The sequence below is a fragment of the Cynocephalus volans genome, chromosome 10, assembly GCF_027409185.1.
Source record: "Cynocephalus volans isolate mCynVol1 chromosome 10, mCynVol1.pri, whole genome shotgun sequence".
Lineage (NCBI taxonomy): Eukaryota > Metazoa > Chordata > Mammalia > Dermoptera > Cynocephalidae > Cynocephalus > Cynocephalus volans.
Window position 1 is genome coordinate 31,694,811 of NC_084469.1, and position 19,506 is coordinate 31,714,316.

The window sequence follows — 19,506 nt, forward strand, 5'->3', positions numbered from 1 at the left end:
GCATTCTGATATTTAGGTTGCTGGGTGGGGCAAGGTGTTGCTTCCCAGGACTGAGTTACACAAGATGCCTAGCCAGGACTTTACAGGAGGATATTGTCCAGAGTGGTTTTGGGCAGGGTGGGAGCTCTGGTACTGGTGGATGCTGGCAGTGACAGAGACCAATATCTCCTCTGCAGCCAACCTGGGGCTCAGCTTTCTTTACTCAGCTCCCACCGTCCACCTCTTTGGGGCCAGTCACAGTGCCTGAGGTTGCAGGTGTAGGTCTACGAGAGCCTAGGAGAGCCTGGCCACTCAGGCTGGAGTGGAGGTAAATGGAACCCTTCTTCCCAGTCTGAAGGGCATGTGTTGGGTAATCCCAGTCACTAATGCCCTGGACTTGTTTGTTGGGAATGTTAACAGGAGAGAAAATGCTGCTCAGCAGGACAAATCCTCAAGCCTGACCCCGCTCTCTTCATGTGTTAATTATGCTTCCCAGACACTTGCTGCATTCCAGCTCCCAGGTGTCACCCTGGCCTGCAGGTGTGCCTGTGCATTCTCATTTCTATGTTGGTGCGTGAGCACGTGAGGGTGTTTGCAGAGTATTGATCAAAGCTCTCCTTTTACTCTGACCGAAGGTTTGGGGGTGGGGGTTGAGCATGCACATCTAGATTTCTGCACCCCAACCTTGGCTTTTCCCCTGCAACACCAGACATCAGTCTCTCTATTTCATTCTCTGGAACATTTGACTTTCCTCCGTGTCTGGGATGGGCTTGTGAGGTTGCTTGATCTAATACAGCCTCTAAAGTCAGAGCTGGCAGGAGGCAGCCAGAGGTTGCTGGAGCCATCCTTTATCCCAGCACAGAGTGGTGTGTGACTTCATGTGCTCCTTCTGTGTGATAATATCAGTTTGGGCTATGGGGTTGTAGGCAACAGAAAGGGACTGACTACCTTAAGCAGGAAAGGGATTTATTGGAATCATATCAGGAGCTCACAGATTAATGGGAAGGTTGGAGAGTCATGAGCCAGGGTTCCCGGGCCATCCAATTTGGGGGGTCTTTGCCAGAGCTCCAGACATTTTTTGCCACCCTACTTAAGATCTGAAGCCATGGGCAGGAAGTCCAGTTGGGCTAGCATGGATCCTATGTCCATTCCTTGATCTTAAGACCAGGAAACCAGGGTGCTGTTAGAAAGGGGAATAAATTCCGAGAATCAAAACAAAATAGCAATGAAATAAAAAACACATGAAAAAACCAAAAACAAGGACAGTGTCCACTACAATGATTTTGGGCAGGCCACTGGCCCTCTCTAAGATACAGGCTCTCCATGGGATGGGGAAGGGGCTTGACTCAATGTCATTCCAAGGATTCTTCATTTCTAGTAGCCTGAGTCCATGATCAAAGGAAACTAAAGCTTCCATAATTTAGAAAGTGTTAAAAATGTTCAAATGACAGTACAGGAACTTCTCTGTTAGTGGGGACTCAGAGCCATCTGTTCTGAACAGGAGAAAGAGGCAGAGACGAAGCGTTCTGAGCAAAACTCATGAGGCAGGCCCAGGCTGGGGGTGGAGGTGGGGGCTCCAACATGTCCTCAGCTTGGCAACAGCAGGAGCAGAGAGGAAGTGCCTTCTCCTCACCCGTGGGTGGTAACATGCGGGGAAGGCTAATCAAAGGGTGGAGGCAAACGGCAGGTGGAGACTAATGAGGGTGGAGTCAATCAGGGAGAAGATGCCTTTTCTAGAGGGGCCAGGAGAGGAATCTGGATGGTGTCTGAGTCACTCAGAACAACAGACACATGATGCAAATCAACACACATTTCCTGAGCACCTGCTATATGTCATTTACTCATTCAATCAACAAACATTCTCTGAGCACCCCCTCTGTTCTGGATCAAAGAGATGAATCAGACAAGGTATGGGCCCTCAAGGCTCACAGTCTGTTGGTGGTGGCGGTGGTGGATTCCTGTACAAACGTATCAGCATAACGAGTTATATGTGATGGAGGGATATACAGGCTACTCAATAGCTCAGAGGAGGAAATGACCAGTTGTTCAGGTGGGTCAAGGAAGGCTTCCTGGAGGAAGTTATGTCTATGTTGGGTTTCTAAAGGACATGTGGCAAGAGAGAGCTAGGTAGGCAGCATAGGCAAGAATGACTAAAGGGTCCGGGAGGGGGTTGCTCATGTGATGCTCTCCGTGGTCCTGAATGACATTGCATTAGTAGGACAAAGGCTTTTCTGTTGAGGAGAGGGAAGGGACTATGGACAAATGTCCCAATTCTTGCCACTCCCCGAGGCTCCAGGAAGTATAATAATTGTAAGTGATTTCAGGGAGCTCCATGCATAGTGTGGTGGAGGGTAATTTTGAGAGATGGGTAGTAGGATTTGAGGCTGGAGATTGTTAAGGGTTGTGAAAGGTCTTGAGATCATGTTAAGGAACTTAGACATTTTTAATTCTATAGACAGTGGGGAGCTATGGAAAGGTTTTGTAAGGCAGTGTAAGGCAGTGGTGGAGTCATATGTGTGGTTTAGAAAGTTGCTGGCAAGCAATATGTGGAAAAGACTGGAGGAGGATGTTGCAGCAGGTGGTGTTGAGCTTTACAAGGGTCCAAATTAGACATAGAGAGGTTTGAGCTAAGTCAGTAGGCAATGGGGTATTGGGGAATAGTAAAGAGAAAAAAATCAACACACCCTAGGTGTGGGAGTTGAGAGTGAAGGAGTCCATGTGGCTCCCAGTTTTCCTGCTTGGTGACAATGTGGATGATGGTACTATTTGTCAAGAGATAATTGGCAATGGGTTGGGGGAAAGATGATGAATTCAGTTTTGGATGTGCTGAGCTTAAGGTGCCTGTGGGATACCTAAGGGGGATGTGCAGGAAGCTGCATATGGATCTAGTGCTTGGAGATGAGGCCTTGTCTACAGATGGAGGTTTTGGGGTCATGAGCATGTGGATGATTATTGAAAGCCAAGGCATGGGTGAGAGGCTGCCAGGGACAATATGCCAAGTGAAAACGAAAGTGACTGAGGCCCAAGCCCTGGTGACACTCCCACGCAAGAGGATGAGCAGAGGGGAGAGGACTGAACTCCCGACGATCAGCTTTGGGGGGCTAGTACATTCTAGGCCACTGTTTCTCAGAGTGTGTTCTGCAGAGCTCTAGTCTTACAAGATGATCTGTTGTCAAAGGCACATGGGAACATGGCAGTCTATACCTCCCTCTGAGAGACTCACAGTGTGCACTCTGTAAACACTTTCAGAGCAAAGGCTCTGAAAGGTCCCTCAGAAAGGAAATGTAATTCTCTGTATTTACCCCATTATTTCCCATATACACTTGCCCTTGGAATAAATGGCCACAAATGTCCTGTGCCCCATTAGTTTCAAAGTTATGGTCTAGACCTAATGAATGGGTATTGGAAGGCCCTTTAGCCATCACTGAGTTCAGCCTCCCATTATGCTGATTAGGAAACTGAGTCCTGCAGAAGCTGAGAGCAGCATTGTGGGGCAATAGAGGAAGCGCTGGATTAGGAGGAAGTCACACACCTGGGTTTAGTTTAAGCTCCATCATTTACTGGGTATGTGACCTTGAGCAAATTACTTCTCTTCCCTGGAATTCAGTTTCCTCATTGGCAAGATGAAGATAACAAACCTAACAGTCCTATGGCTGATGGCCCCATGATGCTGCTGGAGGTCCTCAGAAGGCCACTGTGGTTTGCCCAGGGCCACAGCCAGAAAGGGCTTATTGTCCTCCCCATCACCCTGCCTTTGGTGGCCCCTTATTTCACACAAGGACGTACTCTAGGGATTGTCTCTGAGTTAAAACCCTGGCAAAACCCACACAGTGGGAATGGCTGCCTTGCTTGGTGGTGCCTCAGAGGTCCCCCCAAGTTTGAAAGGCTCAAAACTCCACCCTCTTCCCCTGCTCTGGGACCTGCCCACTGGTAAAAGGGGTTTTGGACCATAATCCCAAAACACAGTCCCAAATGTCATAATCCTGAATGTTGAAATCCCCCAAATCACCATCAAAATATTGAAATCCCAAATGTTGAAAGCCAAATTCTGGGGAAGGCATTAGTGTGTTTGGGGTTGTATGCAGGATAGTTGCGTCATGTTAGGCAGAACTATTACCTTGTCATTATCTTTATTTGGATATTAAATATGATTTAAGAAGATGCATTCTTTGCAAATTTGACTCCACAAAAAGTGCATTATCATAAAGTTGATTTTTGTCTGTAAGCATTGTGCATTTACATAAAAACCTTGAAACTTCCTCCATAAATGAAGAGATGTCTTTTTTGTACATCTGCATTTGTGAAAGATAAACTTTCTTGAGATCTCAGCTCTTTGGGTGACTGTATATGTGGTGGTGACCCATAGTGGTTTTTGATCAAACTCATCTAAAGACTTCGATTGTCTGTCATGGTATTTCAGATGACTGCAGCTTTAAAACTGGCTGCACACAATTACCAAACATAATGATATGAGTTTATACATTTCACTTTTTGACTTATTTCTTTATGAATACAGTTCATCTTCTTGTAACGATTATACCCACACAACTGTTGCTGTTATACCTGAGTGTTTATCCTTGCAAAATTACGTGTTATTATTGCCTATTTAATTGTGTAAAGTGGTATAAGAAGCATTCTGTTTTGTTTTTATATATTTCTCAAGTAAATCCCCTTTTAGAAATGTAAGTGAATGTCTTTTAAACAATTTTTAAAATTATTTTTTCCAGAACTATATTTTTGGGATTTTGATCTTTTGGGATTTCAACATTCGGGATTATGATCGACACCACATAGAAAGGGAGGGCTGTGCAAAGAGAATGCTCCCTTTTCTGGTCAAGGGCTAATACTGTCCCTTGGACAGGACTGTGGCTGAAAGGATGAGGAGTTTTGGGGAGTGGAGAAGTGATGTTGGGGTTGGGCTTAGAGCCATGATGTGCCTCCTTCACAGCTGGATACAGTTCCACAGCTGGGCACCATCCACAGCTGGACACTGTCCTCTAGCTGGCACCATTACGCGGTTACAAGGATCATAGCCTGGGTCCAGTTGAAGCCACATGGAACTCCTAGGTCTGTCCTTGCCTGTTAATCACCTGTCATCCCAGGCTACCCAGTGGAACTTCCTCCATCCTACTTTGCAGACCTGAGCTCAGCAAGCTGGAAAGAGGCAGCAGGCAACTTTCAGAATGAAATCTGTTTTCCTAACCCTCCCGTGACAGTCATTCATACGCAACACACTGAAGCATATTTTTAGTCACTTCGCAGAATTTAAAATACACCCCGAAGGCGCCAAGAAACACCAGCTTGGGGATTAACTCTGCTCATAAGAGACGGGGGGGGGGGGGGGGAGTGTGCCTTGTGCTGTGTCACCCGTGGCTATGCCATGACTCACTGTGGCCAACACTTTCGTGAGATGCACCTGCCTGTGGACGTGGGGTCTGGAGCAGCCCGCAGTGGGAAGTGAGCTCCCAGCCCAAAAGGATGCTGTCAGAACCCCGGGTCAGCATCAGCTCCAACCCTGCCACTGACTAGCTGCATGTGCCTGATGGGGTGACTTCCGTACCCTGGGACATGTCTGTGAAACACGGTTAATCATTATCTGTTTTCTGGGGGTCTGTTTAGTTCTAACATTCTGTCCTCTGCACTTTGTACAGACTTTAATTTCAATCAAAGCCCCAAAGAGAGGAACAGGGGAAGACGGTGCGTATGTGTGTGTGTGTCTGTGTGTGGGGGGGAGTTGTCACAGAACCATAGCACCTCTGAGATAGTGATGGCCGTCCTGAGCACAGAAGCCACCCAACCACTCTCCGCAGAAGGAACCCCACCTCCACAGGCGGAGTGACCACTCAGACTTCCAGATTGACTGAATTCCATGCTCCTGTCTACTTCCAGATAGAGAAACTGAGACCCAGAGAGAGTAGGGGTCTTGTCCAGGGTCATGCCACACACCAAGCAGCGCTGGGCTAGGACGCAGCCTCCTGTCTTCCACTGAGGGCTCTGTGCCCTCCCTAGCACACAGTTGGAAGTCTGAAGTTTGGGGATGTGGTACCCTCAAGAGAGGAGGCCCTTCTTAACGTCCTGTTTCTCTTGGGCCCCAGACAGAGCCCTGGCTGTCCCTGCCAGCGGCTGTCACACTGTGGAGCACCGGTAGGGTCTGGGTGCCTACAAAAGAAAGAGCCAAGAGGTAGGTTGAGGGTTGGATCCAGGTTTCCCCGGGGAGGTGCGACACCGCCTTCCACGTGGAGGTTTGGGTCCTGGGCCAAGCCCCCACCAATCACGCTTTTTGGTTTTTACGCCGCCCTACCTGAACTGATTAAATCAGGGCGTGTGAGCTGCCGTCGGAGCTATAGGTTCTCCAACAGGCGCCCCTCACTTAACCATCTGAGACCCCTTCCTCCAGGTTGTCCAAATACCCTTGGCTCAAGCCCTCAGCCCTCTCTCGGGGTCTCTGCCAGGAGTCCACTGCCGTGCTAGGGACTGGGTGGAGAGGACTGAGTAGGTGCTGAGGAATCCTGCTTCCCGCACTCCACTCCCAGCTCCGCAGCTGCGCGCACGCCCCCTCCGGGTCCTAGCGGGCTTCCGCGGCCGCGCGGCTCCAGCGTGACTGCGCCCCCGTCGGGCGGGAGGGGCTCTGCGGCCCAGGCCCCCCGCTACCCGCCGGGGCAGCACGTGCGGGGCGGGGCTGTGGTCCGAGCCTGGAGCTGATTGGGCGCGGGCCTGGTGGGCGGGGCCGGGCCGCAGCTGTCAGAGTCGAGCGGGCGACGGCAGCGCAGCGGCTGAAAGGTGGCAGAGCCGCAGCCGGGGTCGGAGCGCAGGAGCCGACGGGGCCCGGCCGGGATGGTGCAGCGGCGGCTCCGCGGCGCACGCACGCACTGAGCGGGCCGGGGCTGGGCCCCGCGCCCCCCGCGCCCCCCGCCGCCCCGATCACGGCTGGCATGATGTGCCTGGAATGCGCCTCGGCGGCGGCGGGCGGCGCGGAGGAGGAGGAGGCGGACGCGGAGCGGCGGCGCCGGCGCCGAGGGGCGCAGCGAGGGGCTGGCGGTAGCGGTTGCTGCGGGGCGCGGGGCGCGGGCGGCGCTGGAGTCACGGCCGCCGACGATGAGGTGCAGACCCTGTCGGGCAGCGTGAGACGGGCCCCGTCCGGACCCCCCAGCACCCCTGGCACCCCCGGCCGCGCAACCGCTGCCAAGGGCCCCGGCGCGCAGCAGCCCAAACCGGCCAGCTTGGGCCGTGGGAGGGGGGCAGCCGCCGCCATCCTCAGCTTGGGCAACGTGCTCAACTACCTGGACAGGTACACCGTGGCAGGTGAGCGAGTGCCCCATCCAGCCCGACGACCAGGACCCCCCGTCCCGAGGTACCCCAGGGAGCTCTTGGTCTCAGATCCCTATATAACAAGCCCTACGTGGGGTCCCTAAGGACCCTCTGCTCAGGCACAACTGGGCAACTGATGCCTCCGTGCTCCATGGGTACAAGCCAGAGCCCCCACCCTCCCCCCATCCACCCCCCAGGGCTAGGGGTCGGAGGAGTCCCCGCCCCTGGGGCAGCCCGCGCGTCCTCGCCAGCCCTTGACGGCCCACCCGTTGTCCTCTTCTCTGAGAGTCTCCTCTGCTTCTCTCTGCGTTTTTGCCTCCGCGCCCCCTCCTGCCGCAGCCTCACGTTTCCCGGCCTCTCCTCCCCTTCCCCCAGCCCAGGCAGTCTGTCCGTCCGTGGTCCGTCAGTTCCTTCCTTCCTCCACCGCCTCCACCCCCTCCGCCTGCGTGCGGCGAGTGCGCGCGCCCCTTGCGGGTGTGCGCCAGGGAGACCGGGGTGTGCGCGCGTGGCGGCGCGGGTGTGCTTGCGCGTGTGAGCGTGTGAGCGTGAGCGCGTGGCTGACAAAGGCTCCCGGCTGCGGGGAGCTGAGGAGGGAGGGGCGGGGCGGGGCGGGTCCGCGGCGCCTGGGGACCCAGAATGCGGTTTGCAGCTGGCCCTGGCTAGAGGCCTGAAGACGCCTCCCCCTGCTCTATGGAGCTTGGGGCCTGGGGTAAGGCACAGGCCTCTGGGGCTAGAGAGGGGCGGCCTCATCTGAGCATCCCCTGTCCTTGGGGATGGGATTGGGGTCGATAGAACAACTGGGTCCTAGTCCCAGATTTGCCCCAATTGTGCTTGGTGTGTGACCTTGGGCCACCAGTCTCAGCTTGTGTTTAGGTCTGTTTCCCCATTTGTGAGTTGGTGGATCCTGGACTTTTGGGGGATGGACCTGGTTCTGGAATTCTGTTCTCCTGGCTCCCCTCCCCAACTTCTCAGAGGTCTAGGGGTAGGGACTTGCCCTAGATTGAGCTGCCCCTGGCTGGGAATGGCACACAGTCTTGAGAGGAAGGACTGTGGTTAGGCTGGCATGGGTAGGGGCTCCCTGTGGGAGGAGAGCAGTACTGTGTACCTGGCATGGTGGCCCAGAATGTGCCCAACCACAGCTGAGTAAAATCTGGAGCTACAAAAAGAGAGAGAGAGAGAGAGAGAAATTTTGATTCTAAAGACAACTTTGTGGTGATTGAGAGAAGAGAGCCCTGGTGTAAACCACATGTCACCTAGATGCCCTTCTCTGGGCTTTGGTTTCCCCCTCTGTTGCAAGGAGTTTTTGGAGTTTTGTGTCAAGTGGAAGGGAAGGACTCTGATGGGAGAGCAGAGGCTTCCCCCTTCCCCCATTCCTGCTTTCAAAATCCCTTGCTTCTCCTTTCCTCCACTGGAGGGAGTTGGAAGTGGGTACCAGTGGCATCAGTTTCTGGGTCGGGCTGTCCCCAAGAGATTCTTACTTTGGCACCCCTAAGTGCACCATCCCCTGTCGTGTATGTGCTATGTTGCCTGGGACCTGGGAGCTTAGGTGCCACCCTGTGGGGAGAAGTCAGAGAATGTCAGGGACCTGTCATCAGTGCAAAATAGGCTTTTGTACACATAGGGGAACCAAGGTCCCAGAAAGTGGACGACAAAGCAAGTGTAAGATCTACCAGTAAGCCTCTGCCTGGCAAGAGGCCTCCCACCCTGTCTCAGCTGGGGAAAGAACGGTCCGCTTGTGGCGCTGTCATACTTTCCAGCTTGTTTTTCCAGCCCCAGACCACCCCTCTGACGTTCTTATGGGAACTGACTCTCCCAGGAGGAGGGGGGGAGGGTAGGATCAGGGAGGTCTGGTGCTTATCTGCCCCCACCTTTACTTGTGTCGTAGAGTCAGACTATCGGAATGGGGGAACAAGATAGGAAATTTCTGGTGAATTGGTAAGGGGGCTGGGGGGTGGGGAGTGGTGGCTAAGAGGGGTGTGGGGCAATAGGGAGGAAGGCCCGGAAAGCCCTGTGCAAACACCCGCCTGGGCTGTGCATCACTCCCTGTCCTGGCCCTGGGGCGGGAGCCCGTGCACCGCCCCACAACTAGCACACAACATACACAGATTTCCTCTCCGGATAAGCCTTGCTCCCCCGCCTTCTCTATGGTAGGCCTCCCATACCCCCCTGTCCCTTGTCCCCAAGTTCAGTTTTTAGGAATATTTACTATCTCTATGGTGACCACTGTGGTTTGATGTGTCTTGTGCCAGGGCCAAGGGAATGTTCATCCCAGGCCTGAGTCCACCTGTTGCTGGCTGGCCCAGCTGGGACAGAGGCGGGGATGCAGACACTCCTCCGCTCAGTCACCTTTGATGTTTGCGCCCACCTGGCCCCTGAGAACCTCACAATCGGGCTCCAGCTCCCCCAACAAAGAATGGGGGAAGTTCCCACTCTCATTTAAATCCATCCTGTACATTTCTGTTTTTTCATGGTATAGACCAGCTGTATCCAAAAGGAACATGAGGCAAGCCAAATATTCATTTGAAATTTTCTGGTAGGCAGACTAAAAAAGTAAAAGAAATATGTGCAGCTAATTAATATTTTATTTAACCCAATGTATCCAACATATTTCAACATGTACTCAATATAAAAGTTACTAATGGGCTACTTAGTGTTGTTTTTCATACCAAGTCTTCAAAATCCGGTATGTGTTGTACATTCACAGCTCATGTCAATGTCACAGTGGCTAGGGGTCACCAGAGGGGACAGTGCAGGCCTAGAGCTTTGCTGTCAGTTTGAGGCCAGGTTCTTCAGCTTACCAGCTGTGTGACCTTGAAGACATCACCTGAGCCTTCTGTGTGATTATTTCCCCCTCTCCACCTCCTGGGTTGTGTGGAGTAAATGAGAATGTATCTAAAGCACCTGGGACAAGGACAGGCTCCTAGGAGGGCTTCACAAATGTCAGCTGCTTTCTATTCTATGCCTCTGCTCAAGCTGTGCCCCTGCCCGATGCCCTTCCCGTTTTTCTGTTTATGACAGTCCCTTTCAGGACACCTTTACAAACTCCTCCCTTTTGTACCAGGGCTGGTCTCCATCCTGGGAACTCTAGTAGCTTCTGCCTCTGCCCTGCCATTCCCAGCGCCACCCGGTGATCCAGTTAATTATGGTCTCCTCCCCATGAGAACCCCCTGAGGGCAGCAGGCCTCAGAACCAGGTGAGTAGGGCCAGGCTCCCGCTCTTGCTTTTTTTACTGAGCGTTGCTGCAGTCGGATGAAATTGAGGGAGCCTAGAAGCCTTGTCTAAACCCTTCCCTCACCTCTTGTGCAGATGGGGACGTCCAGAGAACAAAGGCACCTACCTAAGGTCACATGGCCAGGCAGAATAGGGCCAGAATGCCCCAGTGGAGCATTCTCTCCAGCCCCAGGAGCCTCAGGTGGAGGTGGGGGCATGCCCCCTGCTCTGTCCCGGAAACTCAGAGACCCTGCTGGTCAGGGCAGGAGCCCTTCTGGGCAGATGAATTTCAGTTCAATTTAGCCCAAGCAGTTTGAGCTCCCCTAGGGCACGTGACTCCTGCTCCCATGGTCCCTACCAACCCAGCAGCTACCCACTTGTGACCGCCAGGTCAGGAAAAGGAGGGAGCCCCTCAGGAGAGGGTCTCAGGCCCACTCTTCCCAGCTCTGCCCCCAGGCTCCTGTTCTTTCATCTGTTAAACGGAAGCAGAGCTGAGGGTGTAGGTGGCAGCGTTTGGCTCCTGAAACCAGGTCTAGCAGGAGGGACTGGCCCAGGTCCCGTTTATGGTTGGTGAATGACTATTTGAGAACTAAGATCCTTCCCTAACTTCTCTGGTGCACCCGTTCCCTTCTTGAGACCTATTTTCTTTCCCTTTGACCCAGCTCATGGTAGACTGGGCACTTGGAGTTGGGTGGCGTGGGGGCTGGTGATGAGAGGCAGAGCCCTGCCCTGGGGGAGTCCTTTTCTGCCAAAGAAGCTGAGACTGGTATCCATGGCAACCGCTCACTAACACAAACCCAGAAGGAGAGATGAGCACAGGGACGCTGCAGGGAACATGGGCCTGGCAGGGCTGGGGGGCTTCCCCGGAGCAGCTGAGCAGGGTGCAGAGGGAGGGGCTTCCTCTCCTCCCAGCTCTCTTTTTGTCTGCCCACTTGAGTCTGCCAGAGCTGATAGACGGGGGAACTGAGACCCAGGGTCTTTTACAGGGTCACCTGGGTGGGTAGGGGTCAAGCCAGGCCCAGGCTCATAGCTCTGTGGCTATCTCTGTGGATAGGGACAGCCACCTTAAGGATAAACTCTGCCCTGCCCTGCACCCGCGTGTAGCCCTGTCCCCTTGGTTGGCTCCACCCTGGTCACTGCCACATCTGCATTGGGGGGAACCCCAGCTGAGGTCTGAAGGGTGGGGCACCTAGAGCGCCTCTCTGGCAGGGTCAGCACCCAGGTGAGCTTCTGGGTGGCCTGGAATGCCAGTGCCCTCGTGACTAACCAGAGCTGCCCGTTCCCTTGCTCCTACTTCCTCTTCAGGCACCTTCGGGTTGGTTCTGCCAGCACCTCCACTTTGCAGTTGACCTGTTGGGGGGAAGTACCTTGAAACTCACTACCTTGTTCTGGCACCCAGGGCCAGTTACCACCCTGGCCTGTGCCTTCATTTCCCAATTTTTTTTTTTTTTTTTTAAAAGATGACCGGTAAGGGGATCTCAACCCTTGGCTTGGTGTTGTCAGCACCACGCTCAGCCAGTGAGCAACCGGCCATCCCTATATAGGATCCGAACCCATGGCCTTGGTGTTATCCAGCCAGTGAGCAACCGGCCATCCCTATATGGGATCCGAACCCATGGCCTTGGTGTTATCAGCACCGCACTCTACCGAGTGAGCCACGGGCCGGCCCCATTTCCCAATTTTGAATGGGGGATTAAGGCCTCAGGGCTTCAGGTTGCAGCCTGGTCTGAGAATGAGGCTGTCCTCTCTTCCCCACTCAGGAAGTGGCTTTTGTTTCTGCCTCGGTGTGGGGCCTGAAATCTTGAGGGTAGGGGGATGAGAATGAGGCAGACCAAGAGAACACTGGCCTGAGCCCCAGGCTTCTGGGCTGGGCTCTGCATTGGGCCCTGAACGTCTCCCGGGCTTGGCCAGCTTTGCCAGCTTTGCTGTGTGAGCCGAGGCAGATTCTGACCCTCTCTGATTCCTGAATCCGTTATAGATGATTTTGTTTCTCTCTTGCTGTGGTCATGGTCTTGCTCCCTAGGGTAGCGTGAGGCACTTGGTCTTAGGAACTCTTATCTGCTGGTCCCCAGCTCTGCCTGCACCTTCCTCCCAAAGGATAACCAGGTCTATTCCCCAGAAGCTGCAGCAGCCAAGCTCAGGTTCCCCTGGTGGGTCTTGGCAGTGCTCTGCTCTCTTTCTTTGATTCTCTGGGCTGAACCAGGTACCTAACTCCTGGTTTTTTACTGCATTTTTTTCCACCTCCATCATAGCACTTATCTCTGTATAGGGTCACCATCTCCCTCCAACCTCATAGGGCCAAGCCTGGTTATCTCTGTAACCCCAGCATGCATAGGAAGCTGGCACAGGCTGAGTGGCAGAATTGGGTTGACCCAGCCCTGCTGACACCAAAACATGTCCTTCTGGGTTGAAAGGGCATTGATAGGTTTGGACAGCCCAGGTTAAGGACAGGACCCTGTTGCTTATGCCAGGACTTCTCTGATGGTGGCCGGTTCATTCCTTTTGTCCTAACCAGGGCACACAATGAGCCTCTAGCCTTGCGTCTCCAGGAAGGAAATGGGAGGAAGTGGTCAGAGGTGGTCCCTGTCTGCCCAGTCCTCAGCCCTGACAATGGAACCTCCCCACCCCCAAGCTGGGCAGAGCAGCTTCTGTACATTCAGGAGGGGGCTGTGGTGGCTTTGCCCTGTCTCTTCTGCAGATAGGGCACACGAGGCAAAGGGCTGGCCCCAGGTCACACAGTGAGGCGGTTGAGGCAGAGTGTGGGTCTGTTCTGGATCTGGTCCCCTCCTGGTGACCGTGAGGTTGACGGGTGGGGCCCTCAGGGAGCTATGGTGAGGGTGGAAGCATTTGCACAGAGGAGAAATAAGCAGGATCAATGCACCAGCCAGAACTTGGAGGCTAGGGATGAAGACCTGGCCCCCTACCTCCTTGGTCCTCTGCCCTCTTGGAGACCTTGCTGGGGTCTCCCTGCACCTCAACTGGTAGCTCTATGAGGTCCTTGTGGTCCCTTCACTGTCAAGCATGGATTTGCTGAATGTCATCCCAGGAGGCAAGGAGCATGATTAGGCTTTGTAAACTGTAAAGGGCTGTGCCTGGGAGGGGTGGTGTTACATGGTCACACTACTGTCTGTAGCACCCATGTGAGGACAGCTGGTGTGGATGTTGAGAGGAGACTTGTCAAGCCTCTTCTTGGGGAGTTGTTGGGGTGAAGGTGGGGAACACAAGCCAGGTCCGGGAGCTCGGAGGCCACCTTAGCCTAGCTCCTGCTTGGTCCCGTGGACTCAGTCCCATTCACCTTCTGCATCTCAGTTTTCCATCTGAGAGGTGGGAGCAGGAGTGGCTGGTCCCCTTGGCCACTGAAGCAGTACACCAGGAGAAGGCCGAGGGCTGTGGGCTTGAGCTGCACCATTCTGAAGGCTCTTATCTCTTCCCCACTCTCTCTCCCCCATGTCCCTGCCTTATCCTGTGTCAGTGTTCACACTGGCTGCACCCTCCGTGGGTCATGATAAGGCTGTGTTCACCTTGTCCGTGGCCCCTGGTGGTCTTGGGAGTCTCTAGGCCAGGAGGGGGCTGGGGAGGCTGATCTGGAAAAGGAGTGGCTGTGCAGAGCCCCCAAATTGCTAAGGCAGAGTCTGGTTCCAGGAAATCTGGCCCCAAATGATAGACTGGAACCACAGGACAGAGGCCCGGCTGCCCGATCCCGCCCACTCTGGGCATAGAAACACGGTGGGAAAAAGGGAGGGCTCTCTTGGCTGTGGGGTCTGTGGGCAGGGCTCTTGGGTGGGGAGGGGTGTTTTTCTAAGGGTCCGATGCTCTGGGTTGGGAGCCTTATCCTCATGGTCCCTGCAGAGATGACCACTAGGCTGTCCAGACATTGATGGCTCAGATTTATAGGATGACATGGGAGTATGGGGTCCACACATGTAGAACAACCTCAACTGAGATTCAGGAATGGACCCAGCAAGGCTGTATTGGGATCCCAGGCCATTTATCAGAGGGCCACCGTGAGGCTCAGAGCAGGAGCCGGGTACTCCTGGAGATCACTCAGCTGGTTCCTGGTGGGTGGGGGCAGGATCTTGCCCAGTGGAAGTTCAGGGGCAGGTATGAGTGTGTGTGTTTGAGAGCCTGGGGCCCTGGCTCAGGGACTGCCTTGGCCCTATCCCTAAGCTGGGGGTTGGAGGGGGGTGTGCCGGTGGGGGCCAGGCTGTGGTTTCCCAGCCTCAGCCATCCAGAGCCAGGTCAGCAGAGCCAGGCTCTCAGGCCCCTATAATTACCAGGGCGGGAGCTGCAGCCAAGCACTGGAGCAGGGGTAAGACTCCCAGAGTGAGCAGGCTCTCAGGCCCCCACACGGGGACGAGGGTCGCTCTGAGAGGGACTGGCCCATGGCAACATGGCCCATCCTTCAGACCCCTAGGCCCTGTCTTTCGGGGCATCTGTTCCCATTTTGGAAAAAAGAAAATTGAGGTGGGAGTTCCCCGTTGCTCTCTGGTTGTGGGCGGGGCTATGTTCTGCCCCACTAGTTAATAATCACTGATAACATTTTGACATTAATTGAATACCTACTATGTGCCAGGCACTGTTCTGTTCTCAACACTTTATGTGGATTAACCTACTTAAACCTAACAACAGCCATATGAAGCCAGTCTTAAAATCAAACCATATTACAGAGAGGAAACTAGCACAGAGAGGTGAAGTAATTTGCCTAAGATCATACAATGGGGACTTAAACCCAGAGAGTCTAGTTCTGGAGCCCACACTCTTGAGAATTCAGCTAAGCTGCCTGCTGCTCTGAGGGAGGCTCAGGCAGGGTGACATGGAGTGATAATGACGGTGCTTGGGGGAACAAGCTCGAGCATCAGATGGCCTGTCCAGGCTGACTAGGCAGGAAGAAAACTCAGGATCATACTGTCTGAACCTCACATCTGAAGCTGGTTTAAGCCAAGGGCTCCCAAGGTCAGTGTGGGTTTCCTTTTACCCTTTGGCCTTTTTGAGGACTCCATGATGTCAGCAGGTTGGGCCTGGCTGGAGGAGGGAGGGGATGCAGGACCAGCAGTGATGGGGGGTCACTGTGAGCATCTGGGAGCAGCTGGCTGGGTGAGTCAGGGCCAGTTTGTATCCAGCTCTGGGGGTGCCTTGAGGTTATGGGCATGACTTCACTGAGGGCCTCAGAGGAGGGAGAGGGGCTCCCTGGTTGATGTGACCTTGGATCTGGGCCCTGGAGGGTGAGACAGATCTTAACAGGGAGAGATGGACATAAGGAAGAGGGCACAGTTGTAGTCGAGGTCTGGAGGCCTGCAGGCTGTGATGCGCAAGTCACGGGGCGCTCAGGGCACCCAGGCCAGTGGTTTCCCATCACCTGGGCAGTGCATTGATGGATTCTTGGGCCCCACTTCTAGAGGTGATTCTGCAGATCTGGGGAAGGGCCCAGGAAGCTGTGTTTTAACAAGCGCCCTCCCTAAAGGAGATTGGGGTTCTCAGGAATACTTGGGGATCACTGATCTCCTGATTTACACGGAAGAAATGGAAGCTCAGGGAGATGAAAGATCACAGCTAGTGGTGTTCCCTTTTGCCTGGAGCTGAGGGGCTCTGTGTGTGTGTGTGAAGAGGGGACTGTGGGTGGGAGAAGAGCTGGTTTAGGGCCAGATCATGGAGGTTTCAAATGCTAGAAGTCTGGGCTTTATTCAGGCAGCAGTAGGGAGCCACCAAGAGTTGGTGGCAAACATACTCAGTGAGCTGACACTCTTAGAACAGTGTCTGACCGTAGTAAGCACTTGATGCATGTTAATGGGCGCATTATGGTTGGTGTTATTGGTAGTATTACTGCACCAATGGCCTGGGCCAGTGGAATCTGAACTCATGGGTGATTCTGAGGCCCAGTCAGAGTTGACAACCACTGGGCAACAGCATTAGCTTCTTCAGTCCAGAAACTGTCTGTGGCATCTAGGTCCCCAGCCCAGGACCTAGAACTTAGCAGGAGATTGGCAAGTGCTTGTGAGACTGGGCCGCAGGAGGGATGCCTGGTGGGCAGGCAGAGGCTGGCGGCAGGGAGCCTAGGGAGGGGGCTGGCTGGCAAGCAAGAGAAGGAATCGCTGGGGCCCATTCATGGGGCTGAGGGAGGGAGTTAGTGGGTATCACAGCCGACTCTCTGGTGTCTGGCCTGGGTGCTGCAGAGGAGCCGCTCTGGGAATGGGGACCAGGTGGTGAGCCGTGGAATCAGAGTCCAGCAGGCTGGTGCATGAGGGATGAGAGAGTCTGTGGAGTTGAGCCACCAGGGGGTGGTTGGTTTCAGGGGGGGTGATGAAGGTGAGTGTGTCAAGTTGGGGAGGGGAGAGAACGCTTGCCAAAACTTTAGCTGTGAAGGGAGGAGAGCAGAATGGTTCTCACCACCAGGATGAGAGAGGTGTGACATGGCTGATGTTCAGGAGACAGAAGCCAGGAGGGACCGAAAGCATAGCCTAAGCCAGGGGCCAACTCGGTGCAAGATCCATGCGAGGCAGGACAGACAGCCTAGAGCAGGGGACGGTTGGCCTTGGACAAGAGTTGAGACCCGTGGGGACTTGGGAGGGCATAACTGTTATCAATGGATGAGAAAATTCAGGTGCTCTTGCTGTTCCAGAATGTTTTCTTGGGGGTGAGGGTGAGGGCGATTCTGGGTGTGGACTCGGGGTGGCTGCCAGGAGGGCGTGCACCGTGACCGTGAGGCACCTGGGGCTGTCTGTGGTGGGAGCCCCACCTTGCATGCCCCAGGGCTGGTGGGGCTGGTGGGGTGGGCTTGGTCTGAGCTGTGGGAGGCTGCTCCTGGGCGTGAGGCCCGTCCTGTGACCCACCAAACCTCAGCCTCCAGGAAAGGGGCTAAAAATAAGGCTGTGGTGAGGAAAGGAGGGGGTGTGTGGGCCAAGCTAGGCTAGAGCCCAGAGGAAAATTTGAGGCAACCGGCCGAGCTGCTGTGACACATGCTTCCTGTGCCAGCGGCCAGTGGGATCTCACCCTCCTGTGGCCATGGCCCCTTCCAGGCCCAGGAGAGGGGAAACAAGCACAGAAAGGCTCAGACAGGGCCTGACCTCAGGCCTCATGGCTTGCAGGAAGCCCTGCTCCCTGGGAAGGTTCTCTCTGGCTGGGCTCCTGGGAGTAGTAGGGTGGCAGGGGGCATCCAAAACTTCCTGGGGTCTAGACTGCCCAGGCGTTCCCAGGGACCTTGGATGTCGGTCTGGATGTGGAGAAATATTCCTCCCCCTACCAGGAGCCCTGTGTGGTAGAGGAAGTCGGGGGAGGCTTCCTGTAGGCAGAGGCAGATGCCAGGCCTTTGAGTTGTTGGATGGGGGTGTGTCCAGTTGGATGGCTGGGATGTGCTGCAGGGAGGAAGCGAGAGTGTTCAAATTTGCTGTGGACACGGCATGTCTTCATCATGGCCATGCTGATACGGCCTCCCTCCTAGAAAGTGAACCTGTGGCTGCTGCAGATCCATGTCTCTCCTCTGGGTTGTGGATGGGGACCCTCCTACTTCCGCCTGACTCTACCCATCCTTTTGTCCACCCAACACCAAAATGTGACAGTCACTGTGCTGTGTTCTGGAGGTGACTTGCCATGGCCTCCACCTTGCTTGTGGTCTAGTGGGGGATGAGGCAACACTCACATCCACCCCACAAACAGTCCCTGTGGGCCGGTGGGTGCTGAGCTCTGGGCTATGGGGCAAGAGCAAGCCCCCCAGAGGCAGCATAGCAGAAGAACGAGCTTTAGTTTTCTGCAACAGACCTGGTCTCAAATCTCACCTCCAAAATCTAATATACTGTGTGACAAATTACTTCATGTCTTAGAGCCTCAGTTTCTTCATATGTAGAATGGGGTGATAATCATAAATACCAGCATAGATGGCAAGGACAGAAATGCCATCTGTAGGGCCTCACATAGTGCCTGGAACTTAACAGGAACCGATAATTAGTGGCTTTTAGCTCTTGGCCACAGTGGGTTCAAAAACTCAAATCCATGTCCCTATGTGTCTTCCCTAGAGAACTAATGAATCCTAGCAGGACAAGTGCTAAAACAAGGATGGCCGGGGGAGAGTGGGGGCAGCTAACTCACTGAGCGTGGTGGGAGGGGAGAAGTCAGGGAGGACTTCCCAGAAGAGGAGGTATCTGAACTAGTCTCGAAACAGTGGTAGGAATTAGCACGTGCTGACAAGGTTGTACAGGTTAGAAGAGGAAGTATGTGGATTCGGGGGGCCATGAGTAGTTTGGGGTGGCTGGAGCATGGGGTACAGGAGTGGGGTCCTGAGAAGTGAGGCTGACAGGTTGAACCTGCAGCCTGTGGGCTGGTGAAGGGCCTGGGTGCTGGGGAGTCAGAGGTGATGGTGGCTATTCGAGAGAGGGATGCGATCAGATCACACATCCTGGCTCAGGAGAGGGAGTGGGTGGGGGCTGGGAGGTGGACGGCTCCCAAAGATGGTCCCAACTGTGCCACCTGCAGGCCCTGATGGGACTGCGAGCTTCTGAGGCTGGGCCGGGCACCTCAGAAGTCCCACTTGATGGCCCTGCCATCCACAGCTCTGGATCATCCCCTGGATTCCGCCTTCGAGGCAAGGCCACAGCCTGCCTTGGTTATTAAGTCATTAACTGGGTCTTGCACAGCCTCTTCATTATGGGTAATTATGGTAAATCCACTCAGGGCATTAACAAGGAAGAGGCCGGTTGCTTTGGGCTGTCAGGCTGCTGGGACATCAGCTGGGTCTGGACCTGCATCCCACAGAATCGCTCAGCGCCCCAGCCTGGGTCTCAGGAGGGACAGTGACATTCCACCCTCCCCACCACTTCCGCGCCTCCAGCCCCAGCTGCCAGACTGGACCCTCATACAGTTCTTAGAGATTCTACTTTCCCCACTTGCCTGTAGTATGACTTTGAGCACATGGCTTAACCTCTTATGCCTCAATTTCCTCATCTGTCAAGTAGGATAATAGTATCAGTCCCATAGGGCTATATGGGGATTAAACAAATAAAGCATTTAATGCTCAGTAAT

At 54.3% G+C, this 19,506-nt stretch overlaps 1 protein-coding gene across 1 annotated transcript in view; it reads left to right on the plus strand.

Annotated features, from left to right (window-relative positions):
* Positions 1-6,896: 6,896 nt before the first annotated feature.
* SPNS2 (SPNS lysolipid transporter 2, sphingosine-1-phosphate) overlaps positions 6,897-19,506 on the plus strand; it is a 36,405-nt gene continuing 23,795 nt past the window's right edge. The window contains exon 1 of the mRNA XM_063110183.1: positions 6,897-7,281. Coding sequence (XP_062966253.1) covers positions 6,912-7,281 — 370 coding nt within the window. The 5' untranslated portion in view covers positions 6,897-6,911. The remainder of the gene's footprint in view (positions 7,282-19,506) is intronic.